General features: G+C 38.6%; 1 protein-coding gene across 1 annotated transcript in view; it reads left to right on the plus strand.

Moving 5' to 3' along the window:
• Nucleotides 1-17,586, plus strand: part of kiaa1549la (KIAA1549-like a) — a 74,090-nt gene extending 56,504 nt beyond the window's left edge. The window contains exons 14-24 of the mRNA XM_085915227.1: nucleotides 21-163; nucleotides 2,656-2,780; nucleotides 3,456-3,670; nucleotides 4,142-4,274; nucleotides 6,423-6,664; nucleotides 6,911-7,076; nucleotides 8,462-8,559; nucleotides 10,899-11,044; nucleotides 11,772-11,926; nucleotides 12,018-12,099; nucleotides 14,721-17,586. Coding sequence (XP_085771353.1) covers nucleotides 21-163; nucleotides 2,656-2,780; nucleotides 3,456-3,670; nucleotides 4,142-4,274; nucleotides 6,423-6,664; nucleotides 6,911-7,076; nucleotides 8,462-8,559; nucleotides 10,899-11,044; nucleotides 11,772-11,926; nucleotides 12,018-12,050 — 1,456 coding nt within the window. The 3' untranslated portion in view covers nucleotides 12,051-12,099; nucleotides 14,721-17,586. The remainder of the gene's footprint in view (nucleotides 1-20; nucleotides 164-2,655; nucleotides 2,781-3,455; nucleotides 3,671-4,141; nucleotides 4,275-6,422; nucleotides 6,665-6,910; nucleotides 7,077-8,461; nucleotides 8,560-10,898; nucleotides 11,045-11,771; nucleotides 11,927-12,017; nucleotides 12,100-14,720) is intronic.
• Nucleotides 17,587-27,200: the final 9,614 nt, after the last annotated feature.

Genomic DNA, 27,200 nt, shown 5'->3' on the forward strand with positions numbered 1-27,200 from the left:
TGTTACTATGGATACGACAGGCGGTTGCCAAGCGAGGATGGTTCAATGTCGAGTAACAGCTCCGGGAAGCTGAACACCAGCAAGTGCTCCTCGGCCCGAAAGACAGCCACTGGCGGCAGTTGCAAGAATGGCAAGGAGGATCTGCACAAAAGGAGCGCTAATGGTGAGAAAGAAAAAAAGATGTGGAAGGCTGATGAGTAAATGAAGGAGATTAAGCTAAAAAGAGACAGATGGCGAGGAAGTCTTTAGCTCCAGTATTTCTGCCAAAGGCAGTAGGTTGCTAATTAAAGTATATAGTAATCACTGGGTACACTGACCCATCTCATGCCACACATTTGTTACACTTCATTCAATGACATTTCGCCCAAAGGATAATTCCTGCAGTGAATATGATCAAAAGAAAATTATGCATACAGTGACTCAGTCTGATGCTGAATCATGCAGCTTGCCGGTGATGACACACACTGACAGTAACATCAAAGGAAACATTATTACTTTATCTCTAATAATACATTTATGTTGTCTAATTCCATAATGCGGCCCTACAGGCAGGGCTTGAGTAGCCATCGGGCAAAGTGGGCAAATGTCCAGTTGGCCGGCTGATGCGGTGGAATTAATTTTCTAGCATTATTTTAAAAATGCATTCTCTCTGGACAGAGAGTGCAAATAATAAAATTATGACTTATTAAGATGAAGCATTTAATTGTCACAGTTAAAGCTTATCAAACTAATTTTATTCACACGATAACAAAGCAATATAGTCAGATTGTTGTTTGTTGTACACGGATGTGTGGAGCTGCCAATGTGGAGTAAAAATATTTTGACTGGCAAATAGGTTACGTTTGGGTCTTTCCTAGTCACTGTTGTTTTTCATCACTTATGCCTCAACACTTCTGGTTTTCACAGTGATTTATTGTTTACACAAGCAAATGAATGAATACAAAGGAGAGTAGAGGATGAGTAACCGTCTCATTTTCTCAATGCTGTTCAGAGAGGCTGGGATGGTCAGAAGTAACGGTATATAGTCGGGTTGGAAATGGGGTGAGGGGTATTAGTGAACAAAACACATTGCTGTCAAAGATGAAGTGATAGATATAATCACAATAAAATCTGAGCAGAGCAAGAGCATTGTTGTAGTGCAAGCCAACTAATATTGTGTAGCAATGTTGCTGGATGAACTCTACACTTTGTAATCCTACTTCATCAAAAAACTCGAAAATTAGACTCCACAATATGTTCAAGTTGTGTTGGATGTTTTCCAATCTGATTCACAATTTCTTCTGCTCACCTTTACTAACCTCAGTCGTCACTGAAGTAAGGCGCAAGAGGAGCTACAAATAATAAATACATGGTAGCGTTGCAGCCAAGATGAATTGTGGTTGTGTGGGCTTGAGGTTGAGTTGATGGCAGACTGTTTTAGCCCTACAATGAAGCCGTCTGCTCGATGATGTCAGGCAATGAGTCATTCGAGTTCGAGTAAACTACATCGCTGTCCATCTGCTGATGCCTGCAATAACATGAACATAAACTTTACCGTTAATGCTGCGAAGCCCATGACTTCAAAGATTTTACAACATACACAGCTATGGTTCCATGTACCGTGAATTGTCAATTAGGATGGTGAAGATGAGACTGACCTCAACCAAACACCGCATCACATCGCTTTCATCCATCCAGCAACTTATTCTGTTCAGGGTTGTGGAAAAGCTACAAACTGTCCCAGCGGATTGTGGATGAAAGGGAGACTCTACCCAGGCTTAGTTGCCACTTAATCAATCACAGTGCATTGAGACAGACAGCTTTTCACACTCACATTGGTGACAAGCAGTCATCGTGTAGGAATCAATCCCACGGCCACTGCACAAATAGTACGATTATTAATGATGCGCACCAGCCAATGAAATTTTTGAAAGGGTGGTGCGTTGGCATACCAGAAAGTGTAACTAACGTAAAATGGTGGACTCGATTCACTGGAACAGTGTGTTGGGATATTTGAATTAAAATGGTCAAATCTACTGGGATGTACTGACTACTACTTAAATATTTTATTGGGATTAAAAGCTCATTCCGTTAATATCAAGTCTGTGTATGAATAATAATTCATTTTCAACATTGCACATTTGACAAATTCAAAATGTTGACATTTGTATTATATGGTAACAAAAGATAATGTCTCTCTCAAAATTCTCAGAATCAGTTTCTCATGATTAGTCATTTAATTGGTTTTTGAAAGCAGAAATCAGAAAAGCATACACTATCATCATTTACAAGATTTATATACATTTTTATATACATTTAAAACCAAATATCCTATATTTTCTCACTACAAACATTTCAAATGTTCTAAATGGGAAGTTGGGCTGATTGCTAAATGAAGTTGAGGAAAAATTGTCACCTCAAGCAACATGTTCTTTGGCCATTCCAAGCCAGAACAATAAAATAGTAAGTGATTTTTTTTCTTTATTTGACATTGGCCAAGTGTGTGCGTAAATCAAACTTCGAACATACATGATTATTTTTAATTCCCTGCCATAACTATTATTAAACACAGACAAATTGATGCGTTTAAAAATATAGCAACATTTTCTGTCTTTCTGACTGTAACATCAGAGATGCCTGAAGGGACAGCTAACCTTCATCCTTCCTCTTCCGTAGACCCATACGATGATCATACAGGCTCTCTACGGCTCATCACCATCAAACCCATGACAGCTCAGCCAACTTACTCCTACCCCTCATCCTCCTCCCACAGCCAAGACTCTGTGATCCCGAACGGCGAGGTGAGTCCACATGCACGAATATTCACAACAACCCTGACCTCAACCCCATCGAACATCTTAGGGATGAATGAACAGAGGGACTGAGATCGTGATCAAGGCCTTCTTGTCCAATATCTGTAAATTCCCAAAGACACACTTTGATATATTGTTGTACCCACATTTACAAAACATTTAACATTTAGAACCAATCTGGCCCATATTTCAAGCCTGCTCTTTATATGTATTTATGTGTGTGAAATTGCCATCGAATTTTGGTGAAGGATTTCATTTTGTACTCTCCTGAACTTCAACATCATCACATCACCTCGCCAGGATGCCTTGCACTCCTGATAAATTGAGTTGTTATTGCAGCAAACACTCTGCTTCCACTTAAATTTCTTTCTGTCATGAGTCTCCCATCCAGTCTATCATCTTTCACTCTTCAGCCTCACATTTGCCATCGCAACTACACTTATCTGCAGCAAGTGACACTGATGACTCCTTTGCTCTAATTTTATTAGCATCACACTATATTTATATACTATAGTTAATTTCTACATAATTTGAATATATTTGTGCAAAATGTCATGTTTGGGGCACATTTTGTTTTATAAATTACATCTTTAAGCCACTAGTTTTTATTTTATTTTATTCACATATTACTAGTTTATTGAGAGTCAAACATATCCCCTACAGGCCAATCATGGCGGGTTGAAGCAAAAGTCGGACATTGAACACTACAGAAACAAACTACGCCAGAAAGCCCGTAGGAAGGGTTACGGAGAGTTCTCCCTTTCGGAGGGTGGCAGCCACGGCTATGGTCACAGCCGGCATAGTCGGCATGACAACGGAGTCAAAGAACCAATGACAGCAGAGGAAAAGAGAGCCTCCTTCGCTGGGTGTCATAAGAGGTAAGGATGAGGTATTGTGAAGAACTAATATTAATGTGAAATTCTGGCAAGATTTCCATCAATAGTTGATTTATGTTACTCATGTTGCAATCTGTTTTGAGACAAACAAACAAACAAACAAACAAACCAGCAATCACTATTTTACACACGCAATGCAGAGTTTTGGTTGTGTGTAAAATAGTGTCATAATTCATGACGAAGTTACTGTTTGTCACAATCTTTGAACATCTGTATTTAACAGATACATGTCATATAGAATTATTTAGTTTTCTGTGTATTAAATTACAAGATTATTATTACAGTGTACAATGTTTAGCTGATAAAAAATTGTCAATGTTAGAAGGGCTATAACCTGTAGAATCTGGCATGAATTTATGAAAAATGCTGTAATTTGCACTTCCGAATTGCTCTTACTTTTTTGTCATTTCAAGTCACCTAACCTTTGTTTGTCCACCTCCACATGTCTGTCAGGTACTCCCACCCAAGGGAGCCCACTTATTGGAGCAGGCAATCACTGAGCAGCCCCAGCCCCGTGGAGACAGAAATGGACCTTCTGGTTCTTCGAGAGAGAGCCAGAAGAGGCATCCGCAACAACGGCTACGATGTGAGTGTGCAGAAAACTCATGAGTCATTCTAGGAAGCTAGGTCCATGCTTTATTCAGCTAAAAGGTGATTTAGCATCGTGTTTTATTCATGGCCTAATTGTATAAAAATGTTAGTGACGCACTTGAGTTTCACCTGAATGCCTCGCTATTTTAAAATCTTTGTGTTACAAGGTACATTTATAGAGACTCAAATCTGACCTTTAAACCACACTGAAGATGAGTGACTCATACACACAGTATGTGATACGATGAAAAGTCTGGTGGTAAAGCTACTTTTCTCTAAATGACATTAGTCTCACAGCACGCTATTTATGACTTTAATCCCTGCTATCCTTCTTTAAAACTCACCCTGACTCTGTGACTCTCTGAGCACATGTTCAGATATTACCAAATTAACTTGAATAAACTTGGTGAGAAAATCGGAACCAAATGAATAAAGAAAGAAAAAGTAAAAAAAAAGGAAAGAAAAGCAAAGAAATGCCTAAAAGTTCATGTGGCAGAAGCTAGAGAACAGAAGCCAGAGAGGAACATCAAACAGATTGGGGTGAGCAGCAGTGAGTGACTGAAATCATTTTCTGCTGCTTCTTGGCTATAGCAACAGCGCGACCCTGCTGAATGTCAATGACTGCATATCATTACAGCCCATCCATGAGTTCAGATGTGTGACTGAATTCATAGACTTAGATATGCCACACTATTTGAGTGCTATCCAAGGAGAATAGCGAGCATTTAGGTCTCTGTGTGTGATATATAAACATCATAGTTCACTCTGTGGTTCATCTGCTTCTGCTGTGCAAGGAACAGATTAGAGCTCCCAGAATTCCATCTCAATTCTGGGAGCTCTAATACATATATGGTACCGATATTCCAGTATACACAAAGGTGGTTGAGAACAGGCAAGCTAAGATCAGGTAAAACTTTCAGATCCAAACTGGTGATAGCCAACCAACCTGACGTAAGGGTGGTGGACAAATAGTCGCGATAGATGTAGCAATGCCAAATGATAGCGACATCTAAAAACAAAGTAACACACAAGACTGGAGAAATACTAAGGGCTAGAGGTCAAATGTGGAGCGTAAAGGCAACATTGGCACCTCTAGTGATCAAGGCACTGGGGGTCCTTACCCCCAAGAAGATACCAGGTATAATAAGAATCACTGTTACAAAGAAATGATTAACCATGCACACATTTCAAAACTGTATCTTCTAAACCTGAAATTACAAACGGGCGGCTCGGTGGCGCACTGGGGAACACGTCCGCCTCACAGTTAGGAGGGTGAGGGTCCGATTTCACCTCCGGCCCTCCCCGTGTGGAGTTTGCATGTTCTCCCCGTGTCCGAGTGGGTTTTCTCCGGGCACTCTGGTTTCCTCCCACATCCCCAAAACATGCTTGGTAGGCCGATTGAAGACTCTAAATTGGCCCTAGGTATGAGTGCGAGTGCGGATGGTTGTTCGTCTCTGTGTGCCCTGCAATTGGCTGGCAACCGGTTCAGGGTACTGCCCGATGATGGATGGATGGACGGATGGATGGTAGGATGGATGGATGAATTTACAAACAAGGATCATAATCAATCAGGAATCGGATGGTTGCATTGTAAAGATGTTGATATATATATATATATATATATATATATATATATATATATATATATATATATATATATATATATATATATATATATATATATATATATATATATATATATATATATATATTGTGATCAGCGTAATATTCCAGCTATACGTCCAAATAAAAATCAAGTCAACCCGTAACATCTCTCCTCAGTACTTGTATTGCAGTTATTATGAAAAAAAAATGTAATGATTTTTGTCACATGACCAAGTGGCGAAAGGCTCAAGAAACAAGTCCATAAACATAATATAGACTACGTTATTCCTCAAAACTAGGCAATCTTGTCGCCACCATGTAAATGATTAAAGCTGTTTTGTGACCTTACACACATACCCGACCTTTCCTGGTTGATGTGGTTTGATTTACAATTTCTAACTGGAAAAACTAATCAAAGTTTTGTAATTGAAAAGACTGGTGCTTTTGACATAATGAATGCAGGCTGACATAATGAATGCAGAACATTTATCTAGTGTGTCATGAATACTGATCCCACCACCTCCATTGTACTTTGTAGGGTGAACCAGAGCCATTTGAAGAAACTAATGTTGATCACCTCATGAGCTCTCTTGGCTATGGAGGTGGCTCTACTGGCACAGGAAATGGTAGCCTGGGAGTGAAAGCTCACCGCGGCTCTGACTCCTCCACACTCAGCTCTCAGCCATCCATTGACGACGTCCGCACACAGATGCATATGTTGCTTGGCAACGCCTTCAGCCTGGCTCCCCCGGATCATGACCCACCTTCCCCTCCTACTAAGTAAATTTGCTTTACATAATGTTTTTTTTTTCTCCATAGTGATGCAAATCATCTAGTAAGTCTAGAAGTTTTTCAGTATACTGCCAGCGAAGAGAAAATATGAAATTGGCTTCAGGCTGGATTTGAACTTTTTTTGTGTAAATATATGCAGAGAGCAAAGTATTTGAAATTTAAATGTAACATTTAGTATACTGGAGCGCAAGTTGAAACCCAGGAGATTAAAACATTTCCCTCTTTTCCGAGTAGGCGGCACCATCACCACCACCACGTTCGCAGCGCCTATAACCCATCTCACTCCAGCCACTATAGTGATGGGGTGACGAGTGCCCCTGGGACCATGAACCATCCTTGTGGAAACAGGCAAAGAAGCCTGGGCTATGAGGATTTGCATCAGTGTAGCCTGCCAAAACCGGTGAGAACGTACAGTATAATCAATCCATTTTCAAAACTGTCTCTCATTCAGGTGACCTGGAGCCTATCCCTATGAGGATAAGGGAGATAACATCCCAGATTGGGTGTCAATCAATCGCACATTGAGAGACAGACACCTATTTGCACTGTTACTGAGCAGGGAACTGAACCCAAACTTCTCGCACAAAAGTCAGACAACTGAACTACTCCATCATCAATACTATGTGCAATAGTTTGAGCCTGAGACGAAAACTAAGGTTTTGTTATTGACCCGTTTCCAATATTCATTGTAACATAGTAAACCAAATAATAGTGAAAAATACATTCGCAGGATTGCACATTTCCAATAATTTTAATTCCCACGTTCTATAAATATGTACGTTGGGTTAATTACAGACTTTAAGTTGAGTAGAAACGGATGTATATGTTCTGTCTGTCTGTCATAAGACGTTGCGACCATAGATAGATTACGGTACATTATTGAAGTGCCTGTTAATACGTTTTGTGCACCAATTAGATCACACTGGATAATTCCCCCCCCCCCCCCCCCTGATTTAATCTCTTGTTGGGAATCACCTTTGTAGAGAATCTTGAAAGACTGAAAAAGTAATGCCTCTGGTTGTTCATGTCTTGATAACTGTATTTTGATATCATTTTTGTATCATAGTGGTGTTCCATTTGAAGGGAAAGAAGGGGGAATGGTGATTTTGAGTACTGAAGATCATTGAAAAGCTGTTCTGTCACATTGAGTCATAAGGTTTATTGTGGTGGAGTGCAGCAATGGTAGTATTTAAAAAAAAAAAGGGGGGGTTTTATTAAACAAAGAAGGGAGTAGGTGGGAGCAAAAATGCAATACAATACTTTATGGCTAATGCAACAATGGGTTTACATCTTATAAATAAAACAAGTATGGACTATATTTATGAAAAGAGGCACCTCCTTGGCACACATGACTTACACAGGTAGATATCAGAAACATTGAAGAAATACAGATAAATTGAAAGTGTCATCTATTTAGGTGGTTCCTATTAATGTCAAGGTAATGTTTTTTTTTGCCATAATATGACATTACATGCAGTACATAATGAAAATCAGTAGATCAGGTCATGTGGCAGGATATTTGTATCCACACGTGGTCCCGTGAAAATGTCATTTTCTGCCACCGGTAAGTGTGTTGCCAACAGCTGATTAACAAGGTGAAGGCTTTACTGAGATTAAAGCAACCGATGGAGTACTACCAACAAGTACATTTACACCAAATATTCTTCTGCTTGGGTGTGTGTATTATGTCTGGATGTTCGTGTCATAAATCAACAAGTTCATATGTTTATGAAAAACAGAACTTGTACATAAAAAGTCATAAAAATAATACTTTTGCATATGCAGGGTTTCCGGTTCACACAGCTCCCCGATATGGGCATTGGGTCTCCCCCACCGCTGGTCCCTTCAAGACCAGGACCGCCGCCAGGACCTTCACTGAGACGGTATGACTTTACTTAAGCAAATAAGGATTGTTTGGAATACATATGCGATACAGTACAAACGATATAGATTGTTCATACTGCTCATGTGTCTGTCTCAGTGTGAAAATGTCTGAGCACGGAACTATAGGCACCATTTTGACCCAGCTCCGATCGCACTCCAATCCAATAGGCATTCCAATCACAAATGGCTGAGGAATATTCAGTATAAGGCTGGAGGTGGGACAGTTCCATTGGTCGACTGTGACGTGATCGGTGATTTCATTGATCAGATGTGACGAGATTTCTATTGACAACTTGAAGCTCGTCAAGCTCATAAATAAACCACATCACAATGACATATGCATGTGTCAAAGTGGAAGAAAAACATAGCAGGTTATATAGTATGGAAAATACAGTAGTGTTGTAGCAAGTAAAAGGAAAAGACAAACAGGCCATGCTAACCACTAAACCAGTGGTTCTTAACCTTGTTGGAGGTACTGAACCCCACCAGCTTCAAATGCGCATTCACCGAACCCCTTTTTAGGGAAAAACAAAATATTTTTTTTCAAATTCAAGACATAGATGTTTTTTACTGGTGCACAAAATGAGCCGTGTGTGAACATTACCTTGTTCAAAGAACAAAACTAACAATGTATAAGTATAATGAACTCACAACAAATTACATACCTGCAAATCAATGTGACTTCTGCTGTTCGATCGAACCCAGAAGAACCACTGCACTAAACTAATATGAAACATAGAGCAGCAAAATACCAGTGCGTAGGTGGTACTGTACACTTTTAACATGACAGGAGATTGAAAATAACCAATAACGTTCTGCATCTGCATCTTAGAATTTTAATTTTTAGTTTTGAGATCTTCACAATAAACGTTCTCTGAATTACATTTGTTTCTTTTTTTTTTTTTTTAATCAATTTAGTTTTGCTATACTACGTACCTCATTCTGAAATCTTTCCGTTGTAAGTTTTATGTTTTTTGTTTTTGCACACCTGATCAAAATGATCAGGATCATTATCATGCTTGTACAAAGGTGTGTTGGACGACGGATACATAGACGTAAAACATTGTGGACAGGAACCTTTTGAACCGGAGTCGGTGGCCCATGCTTCCATTACCTTGAAGGGATTCAGTTTACTGTGTACTCTTATAGACATTTTAGGCCATATCGCCCAGAAATAACGTAAATACACACAGAGATACCAACATTAGACAATTATAGTAGGAATTAATGTTTACACTACATATTTAACCCAATGTTCACCATGTACCACACCTATCACAATAAGCTGGGTTTCGTTCCAGTCCCCCATGAACTTTACCATGATATGCAATAAAGAAAATGGATGGATGTATTTGAAGATCCTAAATTTAGGCTACGCAAGCACACGTCAAAGGATTAAATGTAGCATTGAGGGTAATCACTCAGATCACATAAACGTACACTTGCGGTAAAGAAGTGCGCTCCAGAAGAGCAGAGTGGAAAAAAGGTGCAGAATATTAAGCAGCATCATTCAAATGGGTTTCCTCCCTGCCCCCCGCCATTGCAGTCACCTCGCTCCATCATATGTTAGTGTGCATCATTTGAAGAAGCAGTTTCATCATTTAAATGTATCTGTGTGAGCCGTCTTGCTGAGCACATGAGCACTGTTTCCGAGTGCTTAATGTGCAGATTGCCATCTGGTGGAAAATATGAGATATTGCTTATGCTGTCAAAAGCACAAGATGAAGAAAATAAGATTTCATATTATTTATTTTTAGTTTCTACTTTTTGGGGTTAAGAGACCGATCCAGAAGCATTTTTACATTTTTTAGGCTGTAGGTCAAATGTCTGGAAAAATACAGTTACCTCTCTCCCTGCCTTTTGCTCAATATTACTTATTCGCCTGCTCACCTATTGCCATGTGGAGCTCATAATCTCAATTGTAAGCATTCCATAAACCAATGAATTCCTCTAGGATCAGGAAGGCAGGTAGGAAAGGAAATCACTCGAAATAACGTTTGACTACTGTGCTGCTTCAAGAAGTTGCAGACAGTGTTTACAATTTACACAATTTATTAACAATTTGTGTGCAATTTTAAAATGGAATGAGATTGGATTGTTCTGCTAATTGCCTTATGTCGAGCATGCACAGTACGCTTCACTTGGCTAAGACTGTAATGAGGACAAACTTTAGATGGATGGACAGATGGATGGACGGATGCATAAAATGTGCTGCTGAATGCAAGTCATGACAATAAAGGGGAAAAAAGACAATATCAGAATTGTACGTATTTATCACTATAACGCTATAACAATAGATACCTCACAGCAATAAATCAGGTTAACATCTCCTTTCCAGTTCGACTCCCGATATGAGCCTGAAGCCTCGGGTGTCTGAGGCCTCAGATCTGCAGGACCATGAGCACAATGGCGTCCCCTACCTGCCACTATCTCGGACCACCTTCCCTGCTGTTACTGTTGATCAGTCCATCAGCACCTACTCAGGTAAGACAAGTGTGAAAAAGAAAAACAAGTATTTTAAAGAATACATGCTGTCATTTTGCTAACTGCATCACATTTGAAATACAATAATTACAAATGTCAGAAAATACCAGTAAAGTATGATAGGTGGAGGAAAAAAACACATTCACCTGAACAGTATGTATGTTCTTGTTCCTCTGCTGTTGATTATACCTTTTTAGAGCCCCAAAACAAATGGCTTTTATTGTGCGTTTATTTATCTATAACTATAATTTGCCTTCATCCAAATTGTTGAAAAATGTTCAATTCTTGGATGGACTTAAAAATTAATTACCGTATTTTTCGGACTAAAAGTCGCTCCAGAGTACAAGTCGCATCAGCCATAAAATGCACAATAAAGGGGAAAATAAACATATGCAAGTCGCACCGGAGTTTAAGTCGCATTTTGGGGGAAATTTATTTGACAAAATCCAACACCAAGTACAGACATGAACCAGCAAAAACACGCTAAGTGATACGGTATGCTAACGTGACATAAACACAAACGAGGAGCTGAGAATGGGCCAAGTAAAAATTTGTGAATAATTACACATATAAGTCACCACCCCACCCAAACTATGAAAAAAAACGCGACTGATAGTCTGAAAAATACGGTATTTATTCATTATGACTTAAAAATTACACAGTAAACATATATGAATGGTGACAATGGTTTTATTTCAGAATAAAATGTAGTGTCCTTTTGTCACAGGAAACCCAATAACAGCAGTGTATGCTATATCAGCTAACCACCCAGGCTACTCAGACTACTTGGTCATGTCGCCTCCATCTTCATACCGTAGTCCATCCTGGATGTCCTACCCTCCTGAGCCGGAAGATCTTCCACGCCAATGGAATGACCCACCCGTAAGACACACATTTTGTTTGATTGTTGTGTTTTGGATGCAAGGACCATTGTGAGCGCAGTGAATTAACCAATTCTTTTACTTCTCCTCAGCAGAGCTCGCGACACCTTGAAACCATCTGCTGAAACACCCCAGCCTCACTGCCCTCCCCATGTGGAAACAATCAGTGGCTTGGTGAGTATGATCATGTCACCATTGTCATGTTACCTGAGTGACAATGAGTTAGTTCAGGGTTATTTATTTACTGTTTGTTGATGCTTATGATGTAACCATATGCTCCCATTAAGTGTCTGTCTGGTTGATAATGTCATTATGTAAATGTCTCATCAGTCTTTTCTTAAGGTCTTAAAATAGGTTGCATGAGAAAGGTCCTCTAACTCAAACTTGCTACACTCACTTGATTGAATTAATTTACACAGCCGCTTTACTCAAAGTACCTTATGTTAGGTAAAACAAGATAAAACATTTTAGTTTAGACCAAGATTTAGACTAAAAGATATACATTGTACACTATATTATCCGATATATATATTTTTTGTTTTATCAGATACATCGAATAATTGTCATATCATAGTCAAGAATTCTCTCTCTCTGTGCTGTCACCTTATTGTGGTGGAAGGGTTTGCATGTCCCAGATATTCTAGGAGTTAAGATGTCTGGATCTTCATACCCTTGGCAGAGTTACCCATGGCAAACCGGTCCGAGCCTAGGCACCAAACATAGCACGACCATAGAAAGCTAATGACGAGTAAAAATATTGGTCGTTGCCCAGACGCGGGTCACCGTGGCCTCCCTCTGGAGCCTGATGGTGGGGTTTCATGGCAAGCGCCTGGTGGCCTGGCCTGAACCCATGGAACGGACCAGACAGAGCCCAAAAAGAAAAGAAATATGGGTCCCACTTCCAATGGACTCACCACCTCTGGAAGGGGCCAAAAGGTATAGTTTGAGATGGTCCAATTCCTGGCTACTGAAACTTGCTCTAGGGACGTGGACTGTTGCCTCTCTAGCAGGGAACGGACGGACGGGCGGGCGGATTTGCGGGCGGATTTGAATGGATCCAAATATTTGATCACTTTTATCACTTTCTGATTACAGTAATCCCTCACCACTTTGCGCTTCACCTTTTGCAAATGCACTACATTGAGGGTTTATGAGTGACAGGAGAATGGCATTTAAATACACGCTGATAGCGCAGGGCGTGCCTCTGAGCAATGTGCATCACTGTGGACAAGCGCGGGAAGCGCAGCAGCCAGCCTGTCACGAACGAGGCATGGGCAACACGGACTGTTTATTTAAGGAATGCAAAAAGAGGAAAAGGGAGGCTGGAACGCCAGCAGAGCAGGTGCACGAGCCGACTGAGGAGCCGGTCAAGTTAAGACGTACCAACTGGTGCAGAAGGAGACGGGACATGTGACAATATCACGTGTTTAGTCTTTTGTTTATTGTGAAGGTACAATACATGCACAAAACAGTATGGGAATGGCAAAGGTTTATGTAGCGTCAACGTATTGGGGAGGGTTTTGAAGCTCAGTGGCCTAGTGGTAGAGTGTCCGCCCTGAGACTGGAAGGTTCTGGGTTCTAACCCCGGCCGGGTCATACCAAAGACTATAAAAATGGGACCCACTGCCTCCCTGCTTGGCACTCAGCATTAAGGGTTGGAATTGGGGGGTTAGATCACCAAATGATTCCCGAGCGCAGCACCACTGCAGCTCACTGCTCCCCTCTCCCCCAGGGGATGGATCAAAATCACACGGGGATGGGTTAAATGCAGAGGACAGATTTCATCACACCCAGATGTGTGTGATGATCATTGGGACTTTTAACTTAAAAAAAACTTTAATATTGTGTACTGGACCACAATGCAACAGGAGAATCGTGTGCAACCGAGACTCACTTTGGTTTTGCTATGCATGATGTCCACCGGTTAGTGTAGTGTGGTAATTCTGAAAGTGGACACATTGCATTGCTCGGCAAGGAAAAACGACTCTACTAATTAACTTGCGCCCAATTAAGACACCCATGACCTCTAGCGCTCAACAAGAAACACCATGTGTTGGAAATGTCAATACAATGGTGTTTAAATTTCGAAATAATACATGTGTCGCTTCTACTTTGTGGATTTTCGTTTTTCGCGGGTGGTTCTGGAAAGCATCTCCAGCAAAAAATGAGAGATCACTGTATTTCCATAGACATGACATGACAATGGTTGTACAGTATAAGGAACTTGTTTCTTTTCATAACATAGTTTTTATACCATGCATTAAATGTTATTGTCATCCTTCAAATGTTATGGCAAGTCATAATTACTTTTACAGCTGTTTAGTTTTGTGATTCCAGTGAGCTATTTTCATTTTCATAAATCAATCAGTTAGTGTATTGTATTGATTTTTTAATTAAGTTCAATTATACTGGCAAATAAGTGTATCTTGGCTCAACAAATAAACAAAATAATCACTAACTTGTGTACTTATTTTTTATTACCCAAATATTCTCCATTAACCTAACAACTCCTAGTTGAGTTGTCGTAATTATTGGCATAACATTTAGATTATTTATGGCACTACAAACACAAGGATTATAATCACACTGACCTGCCTCATGATAATGTAGTAGCAGTATGTTGGGCAAACAGTCATGGAGAAGGTTCTTAAGTTAAGTTAAGGATCTTAAGTTCTTGTTGTTTAACTTGAATGTGTCTTTGTCCTACACCAAAATCTGATTACAATATGTCTTGAGAATAAGGATTGATTGAAAATAAAGAATAATGACTTACACTGTCGCTTTCTGGGTTGCAGGTGTCTGGTTTGGGTGGAAATATGGCCGCTCTCTCTTTTTGGATCCTGTTTGGATTTTTTCTTCACCAGTGGAATCAAATCTTCCCACACTCTTTGTCCCTTTATTCATCTGCCAAGCTCTGCTTGCTGGACCCGCAGCCTCAAGGCCTTTATCATCTAGCCTTTGCTAAAACCGATTCGCTCCATATGTTTCCCACACCTGGTCGCAGATCTGCAGCCATATTTCTCTGCTCCCTGAGCTCCTGACCTCACAGGTCCCACCAGGGGTCACTATTGAAATAGCCTGACTCCTGTGTGGTGAACACGGTTCAGGAAACTCTCCCCCCCCCCCCCCCCCCCTGACACTACTAGATATATGGAGCGTGAATGGCGTAAAGCAGTGCCTCTCACAACAGACGTCACATGGCCAGCATGACACAGCACAATCATGCTGCTCCATCACCGGTCCAGTCGTGGACTGGCAAAGACCAGTAGTCTAATCCACTGAAGTGACACACTCGTCTGGACCATCCAGAGCTTGACTCTGAAGTCCACCATACAGCCAAGAAAACCTGGCTGGAATAAAATTGTTTCTTTCTTTCTTTCTTTTTTAATTGAGTCCAAATGTCTTTGTGAACCTTCTGCCGCTGGTTATTGTGTATTTAAACTTAAGTGAGACAAAATCAAAAGAAAAACGGAAAAAAAATAGGTCTTGATTGTGTCAATTTTTGGTTTTAGATCTGTGCTCTTGTCTTTACATTTGTGCATTGATTATTGTAAAGCGAGTTTTTATTCACTCACTGTATTTCAAGGCAAAAAAAATCTGTAAAACAGAGCAACGGCAGCTTTGTGGTCCGCATTTCTGTACTGGAATATTCATTCTCTTTCATTTCTCTGAACAATGATAACATGAATTACCCACAATGCTCTCTGTCTGTCATTTGCTAATGAATTATCAACCAGACAAACATGGATGCAAACTTAAATCTCACTCAGAATTGTTTTACTACTGATACTATTGATCGACAAAACATTTCCGTGTGAGGTCAGCTTTGAAAAGACAAAGAAGTTTTGGGAGGGGGGAAAAAATGCATTTATTTCAAAGATATCTACTGTGGAAGGACAACTGATTTTTTGTTGTTGATTTTGTCTGAAAGAGGAGACTGTTTGGCTTGGATATTTAGTCCCTTCACTAAGTTGTGCTGCTGTTCAAGTCACCTTCTGGTACTGGACAAGCTGTACATGTGTCATTTTCATGTATCCTTGTATATAGCAGATGATCTATTGAAGAGATTTATGCAAGTGGTGTTGGAGAGATTCTTTTCTTGGCGTTGTTTGAATGATTTATTTTGTTCAAAGTGTTTATGATGGATTTTTTGGAATGAAACTCCTTGAATTTGTGAAGGATGAACACATTTCAACATCTCATCCTATCGTTTACTTAAGCACTACCTTAAAGACCACATAATATTACAGTGTTCCCTCACTTTTCGCGGGTGATAGATTTTAAGCCCACCTGCAATAAGTGAATTTCCACAAAGTTGAGGTTCTCTATTTTTCTTGGGGGGGATTTACGGCTCCATTAAAATGTAAAGTAAATACAAACCGGCTGATTATAGGCAACAAGCTGGTTTTTGTAAAACAAATTTCCTCTTGAAAAAGAAGTATAAAAATAGCAAAATAGTGAGGTCAAACTGCAATACACAAGGTTATGTTCATAAATGAAAATTCACAATCGAGTGAATAGAGTGCAATAACTGAACCCCAAATTAGCGAGGGAACACTGTATATTATGAAAAAATGTTCTGACCAGCATACAGCAGAAAAGGCTGCATTTCTCACGATAAGGCAAAGAGCCATACAAAGTCATCTTAATACAATTATTTGTACAAGAATGTCATAGTCAAAATACTGACTTACCGTTTCTGAGGAGAACCGAATCCTCAGTACTCTGTACAGCAGAGAGCTCCTAATCAGCCAGATAGTCACCAAAGGAGATAACAGCCATAGTTTTTTCGCAAAGTCGAAATAAAACAGCCCATATGTACAATAGTTTGTCATCAAATACCAAAACTATACACTAAAAGAGAGTATATTGGATGGCAAGGCATGGCAAGGAATGTCCAGTAGAGAGAACTAGAACAGAAGAGATTAACCTACAGTATTAAACAGTTTAAAATGCAATTAGCACTTAGCAGAATCAATGCAAAAATGCTAATGTTTAGCATTCTGTTACTAAAGGAAATTGTTTTATGTACAGAAAGTCACCTATATTAAATGTACAATCATTTCTCATGAATCATAATAAATTGTCCAACTTTTACAACTTGCACCACACAAACACAACGGATACATACTTATGTAGTTACATAAAAATATTTGCCAATTGAAATTTGACATTAACAAAGTTTGAGTTAGAACGCAGACCTGCGCATGACTTTTACACTTCAAGATGAGGTTTCTTGGAGGGTTGTGAGTGAGCTTTGAATATTTCAAAGTATCACCTTATTGTAAAACTAAACTAAATAAACCAAGGAGAAAAGACCAACAACCCTAGGAATGTTTGAAATCAAGCATCCTGTGTTTTCTAGATGACAAGTTGAAGAGCAACCATTTCCATGTCTTTGTCCATTTATTTGATTTAATTATTAAAGAAGGTGTGTTTGTGGTCTTTACACAATTATTCATTTTAGGAAAGAGATTTGATGCTATATGCTGTAATGAGTTTATGTGCAATGTTTGTGCTTTACACGGATTGTGGCGAGATGCATTTATTTAAGATGGATATGGATGAACAGTAATTTTGCTGATGGCATCACTTTGGTGTTGATGTCTCATTGACATTGAATGCTGTTGGATGTAGTTATTCAGAAAGGTTTTGGTGACTTCAAACAATAAAGATGAAATTACATTAATTTGATTCTTTTGTTTTTTTTATAATCGACGTTGGTGAACCACTAGAGGGAAGCATTGACACAGAAATGACTTCAACTCAACCTTGCGGCCGCGCGTGTCTGCGTGTGTGTGAGTGTGTGTGCGTGTGTGTGTGTGTACGTGTGTCTACGTGTGTGTGTTGAGGTCACTTTCTGTACTCATTAAATTTGTCAAAATAATGGTTGTCCTGAAATAAACTAGAGGGTAAGGAAAGTGAATGATAACATTCAAAATGAAGGATAGGTCTTGTACACCCCTTAAAATTATTATGACGAGTTAAATACCAAATATAAATTATAAAATGTTTGAAATAAAAACAATATGGGCAGTGATATTGTTGATGTCTGCCTTTTAATTGTTAATAGTTTAATCGCAGACATTTTAAATATTATTATTTGTCAAGTTTCCCAATAATAGTGTTGGATTATTCATTATAGTTACCACTTATACTTTCTTGGCTCCACCGTGCACCTTGGGTGCGTTCAGACTGCAGGCATATCTGATTCCAATCAGATTCCCTCTCAAATCCAAGTTTTCCACCCTGCTAAATCAGTGTTCAATTGGGATTTGGCCCTTGCTGCAGCAACGATGTTGCAATGAAGGCGCTGTCCAGCAAATGTAGTGCTTGTTTGACGTCACATACCTACATAAATGCGACAGCAGCAGCAGCAACAGCAGCACAGGAAATACTTTCTTAAATCGAATGGTTTCTATAGATGTCCTCAAGCTTCTCTTGTATGGCTCCACAGAGCCAATGTGTTTCATCCTCTGTCCAAGGACTGATGTTTTTGATTCATTCAATATGCTCCGCAGTTCACATACAGTCAAAACAGATTTGTATCTTTGGAGCGGTTCAGGATGAGCTGCATCCTGTTCTAATCCAATACGAAATTATCTCCCAAATGTGGTTCTGATCTGTCTAGCAAAAATTTGATTTCATGTGAGTTGTGACTCAGATTTTGGCTGTCTGTTTGAATGCAGCCTAAGAATAAATATATCGCACAAACATTTATGTAAAATATGTATGTTATGTAAATATACTGTTGAGCGTAACATGTGCAGCACGTGTGATATAACAAGATGACTACATTAGGATTTCTAATCCATCTGTTAACTTGCACATGTTAACACTTTATGTATTAGTATTTCAATGTTTGAGTGCATTCGTTTCAACAACATCTGTACAGAGCTGTGACGTGCGGTACAAATAAAACATGCTGATGTGTCCGTGTTTGTGTGCTTTGGTTTTTTTTCTTCTCTACTCTTCCCCCAAACTAAAAATAGATGTCCAAGGTCACTGGTAGCCCCATGGTTGCTACCTTTTCACCAGACAGTATGTTTTTGGAAGATTGTGACGTATGCATGCCAATTATTTCAAAATCATTTTAATTAATTGACCTTGAGGGACACTTGCACCCAATAGAGTAGCCCTGTATGCGTCAGTGTTTTCAAGGGAAGGAGCCTTTGGCAAGAGGAAACAGCTGTGAAGAAAACTGCTTCCAGCAATGGAGGATTTATAACAGAGAATTAGGCCATTGTGGGGTGAGTGTGTGCTATAAAAGTAAACAGGATCAAACATTCCAATGGATTAAGAGTGGAAGCAAAATTGCAGGAAGTGACAAAATGATTCTTCTGGAGAGAAGGGAATCAAAGCCACAGAGCATCTGCTCCATCTTCATCTTTTTATTTCTGTCTTCTTTCTCCTTCTTTCCATCTATCTAATCTCCACAGCTCTCCTGCTGAGAGCCCATCAATATCTGTGACATTATCGCAGCGGCTCTTTCAGCTGGCAGAGCAACATAGGAAAAATGAGGCGCTACCACTTGTAGAGAGGGAAATGTCATATCAATAGTAATTAGAGCTATGAATAGAATAAACAAAAACAGAAAAATACCAAAGAAAGAGATATATTTCATGAATTTAATTACAAATCGATTATATTATTCAGTGGAATCTTGAAAAGAAAACAGCTGAAGAGGATTTCTTCTGGAACATTGATACTAAAACACAAATACATGCTCCACCATTATGACGAATGGTTTCTCGTTTTGTTAGAACAGGGGAAAGCTAAGTTTGTATTCCTTCCACGCCAGTGATCTGACAAAAAGGAAAACACATTTTAATTTTATTTGATTTTAAAAATTGACTTCATATAATAGTAACATGTTGAAATACAGTACTCGATTTTACCTTCGGCAAATGGTTGTCACGCCGCAAAGAGCATGAACAACAACCAGGTGTTCCACACATTCTTTGGTAATGTGTACTTTGAAGGGGAGCAGGACTTCATGAGTTCTTGTTCTGTGTTCTTGTCTTGGTGTGTAGTCATACCTGCACTGTTTAGTCCAATTCAAATGGACCAGAGTTGATTTCTCAGGCTGGTCTGGACCTATTATACTGGTATGAATACACACACATGGACCCCGGAGACCCACTTTTTGAGGTGGGCTCCGTGCACTTCCAAACCGATACGATGTGGCTTGCTGCAGGTCTAAACAATAACCATTGCCGATCCGCACCAAGTGAATTGTTTTTAAAAACATTTGTTATCGTGTTTACCAAACCTTTGCTCATTTCAGGTTTTTTTTTTTTAATCATAATATTTTTATATAATAATCTTGGTACATATGTACTTGAACACAATTTTTGTCCCAATTCTGCTCCTCCTGACCAACGCTCTCCAATGCCAGACTATTTTATGGCATAAAAGACTAACCTACGAGATAATCCATTTGTCTGAGTGAATGTGATAAGGTCCAAAATGGGTCGAGTGAACTGTGACATGAATGGAAACTAGCCAATCAAACAAAAGCCCTGACTGAAAAAAAAAAAATCTATATACAATCTCACTTTTTATAAAGTGTTTCCCAGAGTGCTTGAAGCAATTTCCAAAGCAACATTGCCATCATTGCCATTTTACAACGCTCTAGCCCCTGGTCCTCTTCTGAATCACTTGGGTAACATCAGCACATAATCAGAAGACTTGTTTTTCCAAGATTACATGTGATTACGCCAGATTTCTGCCTTGGAGCTCTTCGTTTCAAGATAAGTTGTGAGAAAGAATCTTCATGTATGTGATGAGCAGACCATATCATACACAATACAGTACAACCAAAAATTGCACATGCCTTTGTGTGTGTCGTCTGGCACAGATTAATTATTATTATTTTTTTTTTTAACATTTGAAAAATGTGCGTGCCAGGCCTTGCCTACTTAACAGCATTATGACTGCCACTGGCTTAGGAATTCACGGGACACCTGAAATACAGATTTTATAAATAAAATTGAATCCTTCAACACAATTAAATATTTGTTAAGTGTGTGTTTGGGTACAATAAAGTGCCACCCTGTAATAATAGTTATACAGTACAGATATAGTTATGGTCACTTCAATACCAAATACTAAAGTTTAAGACTGATAGGATTATCACACGGGATCATTCTTCGCATTGTCAAACACATACAAAATATAGTCAAGCACTGCTGTCAAGTTGTTATTGACTGGTATAATAAATGAATGCCCTATGTCAATAAAGGTCATTTCAAGAAGAGATAGACGTCTCTATCCCCAAACGGGAACCTGTCCTGATTGACAATATGACATTAACACATATTATCCACCATGTATCTAGCAGCCAGGAAGCTTGGCTAATTTTCCAATTTTCTTTTCATTTTTTTCTTCATTGTTAAAATTACCCATCCATTATCTGTACCGCTTGTCCCCATGGAATGAATTATAATTAAATACAATTAAATTAATTAAAAGTATTATACATGCATCTCTACCCTGATATCCCAGCATATCAAAATGCCAAATTTGGAGTTTCAGATGCTTTACTTCCCCATGATGAACAACACTTTGTTGGTAAAAATTTGCTGACGTCAAAGCATGTGTAACAAACCATTACGAAGTTATTGTGTTTGCCTCACCTCTTTTTTTTTCATAGCCCACCTGGTCTCTGACAATGTTTGGATGAGAAACCCTCTAGAGCCTGCTGGTGAAGATAATGAAATTTAGTTGAAGTTTGCAATTGTGTTTGTGGTCTTCTGTCCTGTTTCTGATGTTTCAGCCATTGCTGACTATTGCTGTCCAGCAACTTACGGTAATATACCGCATCCCGTGTTAGTATTCGTTGTTATACAATATAAAAAAAGTAATGTGACCAGAGTAAATAATACAATATGTAAGACTCTTAGTTTAATCTTAGTTATCATCAAATAAATGGATTTAAGAGTAGTGCTCATGCTACTGTGCTCTCACAGTACAATTTTCTTTGTAGGGAGGAGGCAACATATATGCTGTTGTTTCATTTAAGCTGGTTAAGAAAGAAAGTCCAACAGTCTCTTCAAGACAAGGACATTTCTCTCAATCACAAATGAGATTAAGATGACACGAGATTGCCCTAAAGTGATGTTGTGATGCTTTGAAATTCTCATAAAATATGTCAGTAAATATCATTAAATGTCCGACTGTATTTCCATTTCTACATGTTTAAACTACAACAGCTTTAATATGAGTTACTGAAACTATGGTGGTTTCTTCGTCCGACGTGTAAGCAACACCGGCTCATTCCCCAGAGCTTCCAGTTGCGGCAAATGGTCCCAATGTTGTTATGGAAACAGGGAAACAAACATTACGTTGTTGTTGTATCTGGATTTCTGAAAGGCACTCCTTCTATCTGCATACATTTGAAGCATTTTATTAATAAATGGATGATAACGCTTCCTTAAATATCTACCAGGTGAAATTTGTTGTTTTCAGGTCTCACGTCACATCATCAGAAAAGTGTGTGTGTGTGTGTGTGTGTGTGTGTGTGTGTGTGTGTGTGTGTGTGTGTGTGTGTGTGTGTGTTTGCATGTGCATGCATGTGTAAGCAATTATGAAGCACTTACCTTTATAGCAGATACAGTTGTTTGTCCTTGATGTTTTCTTTCTGCAGAAATCATGCAGTCCATTAAAAGTATATCGGGTTGATTTAGAACTATGATACATGAGCAAACAATGGATGACTTTGCTTGGGGATGACATGAGACAATTTCAGACTGCAAAGCTATTGGAAACACTGTAAGCCTGTGAGGCCTTGAGCTTCTAATAAGGCTTTTATAGGTAATAAAGCATGACAAGTAGGTGGCCCCAGAAAAAAAAGCTGACATCACTTCTCTATCTGAATATGCAAACATAAGCTTGTGCACACGGATGGAATTTTATTGGGATGATGATGACGAATCCTATCAGTGATTAAACAAGAACTAATAGAAGCAATCTTACAGTATGTGTGCACAAGCGGGAAATCTAATATATTCATTTATACTGATATGAGCAACACAACACCTCAGAGTATCCTTGAAGAACCTTTGTAACTGGATTTTTTTTTTTTGACTGTTAATGGTTGCTTTGGATGGCAAGGTGGCACACTGTTAGCACATCCACCTCACTGCTCATCCAATTTAGGGAGGGCACCCAAACAAGTGTGATGAGCATTGAACCTGCAAAAGATTTGTTTTAAGCATTCACGTCTCCATTCTCATGAGTTTCTTTTGCAATCTCCATCCCCCTCATCGCCCACTGATTTCTGAGTGTTAATTTCTTCTCTGTTCCCCCCTGCCGACCATTGTTTCCCAACCAGCATTTTCATCAGCTTACAGTTTTTCCAGTTTTTATGCTTCTCCCGCCTCCCTTTCAACTCTTTGCTCAGTGTGTGGTTTTGTCTTTATCGCTCCTCATTGCTAATTCATCTCACCTGCATCGATGAAGAAGCTCATGGCCACTGGCTCCTCTCCCTTTCTCATGTTGTTAATCTAACTTCTGTGGCAGCTACTCTTTGGCTTTGACAAAACAGGCTTGCCAACAGTTATTTCCTTGTGGGATTCTTGGCACCATTCTACTTTTTCCATTTTATCTCCACATGACACTTAAACCTGCCAATTCAATAGTCTGTACTGCATCTGGTCACCAGATTTTTACCTTGCTTTGTTCACATCCACCATATCAATACTAGCAGGAGTCACAGCAAGAGAACTGAAGGGACATGCATTGTTAAGGGGGTAGGCACGTGACACAGGTTGCATTATTTCAGTTCTTGCGAATGATAGCGCTAGGTCAACCAGGTTTTATAAATGAGCCTATTGTTTTATTAACATCCCACTGCTTCTTAATGGTTTGAATAGTCTACTGCAGGCCATTGAATATAGTCAATGTATCTATCTATCTATCTATCTATCTATCTATCTATCTATCTATCTATCTATCTATCTATCTATCTATCTATCTATCTATCTATCTATCTATCTATCTATCTATCTATCTATCTATCTATCTATCTATCTATCTATCTATCTATCTATCTATCTATCTATCTATCTATCTATCTATCTATCTATCTATCTATCTATCTATCTATCTATCTATCTATCTATCTATCTATCTATCTATCTATCTATCTATCTATCTATCTATCTATCTATCTATCTATCTATCTATCTATCTATCTATCTATCTATCTATCTATCTATCTATCTATCTATCTATCTATCTATCTATCTATCTATCTATCTATCTATCTATCTATCTATCTATCTATCTATCTATCCATCCATCCATCCATCCATCCATCCATCCATCCATCCATCCATCCATCCATCCATCCATCCATCCATCCATACATACATACATACATACATACATACATACATACATACATACATACATACATAATATATAATACAATTCACAATATTAATTTACTCAATTCATGGCTTACATTGGTGACCTGCTGCCTTGGAAAAGCAACTCACGTTCTGATTAGGCTAGCCAGGTGGGTGTTATTTTTTTGTCTTCACATTGATTTAGCTGCTTTCACCCAGTCATTTTCTATGTCTTGTCCCCATCAGAGTTGTGGGTAAGCTGAAGCCTATTTCAGCAGTCTTGGGGTAGAGGAGGGATATGCTCTGGATTGGTCACTATCCAATTCCAGGATCTCACTTCTTATTGTCTGAAAATCAGATGGCACTGAGAACTACAAATTAAACTTTTGATTTTTCCCACACTGTTGTCAATTTAGGCTTTATGGTGTCACTTTCTGCTATCCAAGTCTGGATCCTTTTATTTTTAGCCAATTTCTCATCTAACTCTCAGGAGTACCACCAATACTGCCCAGGCCGTGTTAAATATGACTGAACAGTTTTGTGAACATTTTGTGGTGAGCATCAGTACCGCATGAATGGGTGCTCTTTTATGTTCGGGTTACTTTGTCCCTAATGATTCATTACCTTTGACAAGTCTGATTGCAAGCTTTGTATTTTGTATTGACGTGCACTTGTTTGCTTTGTAAGATATTTTTTTTTTCTTCATAATTTACTGATGTACACATTTTTACATGACCTGCAAATCACCGCTCCAGTGATGGTAAATGAGTATGTAGAAGAAAAGAAACTGCCTTCATTGAGAGACTTTATTTTCTTCTAGTTGTATTATCATACTTTACTGTTGAATGACAAACAAGTTACAGCAACTCAGACATTCAACAATGTATGGGGACTTTATTCATAAACAAGCAATGCAAACAGTAAAAAGTAACGTCACCGCAATAATCTTCTATACACTGCATAACGTACAAACAATAGGGAACATTGCATTCTGTGGAGAGCTGAACCAAAGTGTACTGCCGGCTAATCATGTAAATGTATTCATTTAAATCAAGCAAAACTAAAGTCCTCCATGATTTTCACTCAGGATACAACTGTAGTAGAATACCGTACATATGCCGAGTGCATTCGCAAACGTGCACTCAGTCAGACTCAGATCACTACACATGCACATGGTTACCCACATTCTCGGAATTAAATTTGATGGGCTTACTTTATGGTGACAGCTTCATGCTGCCTTCTGCAGCTTTACAACCAGTGAACACTGAGTAAGCATGAGCATGCATCCGTTCATTTCGGAGCAATGCTGTAAACCTCCCAGTGATACAAATGAGGGATTTTTACCCAATGGAGGTTGAGATAACGCAGATTTCTGCTTTGATCAAGGTTTTTAAAATTGGAAATTTCAACTAACTATACGGAATAAACATACGACCTCTTTGCTGGTAGTTCCCCAACAACAACATGCACGACATAACACATTTCTTTTTTCAAATGTATTTTCAGTGTTGGAGACATGGAATTTCCTCAAGTCCTTTTCCACCCCTTTTATTTCAGGCAATGGCATTTTGAAGGGGTTTACAAATACATTCATTTGTATCTGTTGGCTAAATGCTAAAACCTTAGCATGTTTCTCTAAATGCCGAGGGGTATTGACTTACAAAGCAAAAAAAAGAAAACAATTTTTTTTGGTCAACGTTATACCAATACATTCATAAATCAAGTATATTAACATTGTTTATTCGTCATTATTATTATGCATGATTTCCATTTGGTATTTTTTTCACTGTATTGCTATAGGATATTGACTTGCTGATATACACCTAAAAATGATATACATTATATGTATTTTTTATTATTTGGCAATAAGCAAGCAATATGTTCAAATGTTAAGTCAGTATACACTGTTTATTCATGAATTGTATGATTTTTAAGGTCTGCAGTAGCATTACGGGATAAAATGCCAAACAGAAATCATGCATTGCAGTCGGGATGTCACAATACCAACGTTTTGGTTCCAGTTCTCATGCTGCCAAGTATTTATTACTTAGAGGTATATATAAATACAATAAATAATAACAGCTTGCAAGAAAAAATCGGACTATTATTTTTTTCTTTGAACATAACTAGTAAACAGAATAAAAAACACAGACTTTTTCTAAGCCACATAATTTTCACGTGAAGACGAAACAATTCAAAAGACTAATATTTCTTTATTGCTGTTAGAACTGTGAAATGGAATTCAAAATACGACAGTCTTCTTTTTGCAATTAAGGCAATTTTTAAAAACATTTTTACAGTAGGTCATTTACTGTCTCTCTCTTCTACCCTTTATCTAGCACTTATTGACTGCCATTAATTTTAAAAAGGGAAAAATACTTGCTAGGCTTAAGTAGTCACATTGAGTAAGCTGAATCCATTAAAAGAGAAAAAAAGGTGTTTTTTCTTCAGGAAAAAGGCAAGATGAGAATTGTCTTCAGTCAATAGTAATTACAATATCAACAAGTCAAGATGTTCATGCATGAGTAGAATTGCAAAGTGAGAATTAGAAATGCAGTCATCCATCAGAGGATATCATTTCAACAAACCAACATCAGTGTGATTTTCATTTTATTCCATTCAACACTTTGACGCATGCTGCCAACATCGGAGCTTTACTACCTTCATCAAAGTATTAAGATTGCTCTCTCACAGCTATTATACTGTGCAGAGGGGCAGGTTTGGTTTATTCAACTGTGAGGAGCCTGAGGCAAACATTACTTGAAACAAACAACGATAAATGTGATTACTTTTCCACCATGCCATCTACTTGGGTTCAACTACCCTACAATCTATTAACATTTCAGGAAATATTTTAAGAGGCATGTTTCCATTGAAAACTGTCACTCAAGTTTAGTGAGGTGATCAAACTCGATCTTTGGT

This window comes from Syngnathus leptorhynchus, chromosome 6, assembly GCF_054491065.1.
Source record: "Syngnathus leptorhynchus isolate UIUO chromosome 6, UIUO_Slep, whole genome shotgun sequence".
Lineage (NCBI taxonomy): Eukaryota > Metazoa > Chordata > Actinopteri > Syngnathiformes > Syngnathidae > Syngnathus > Syngnathus leptorhynchus.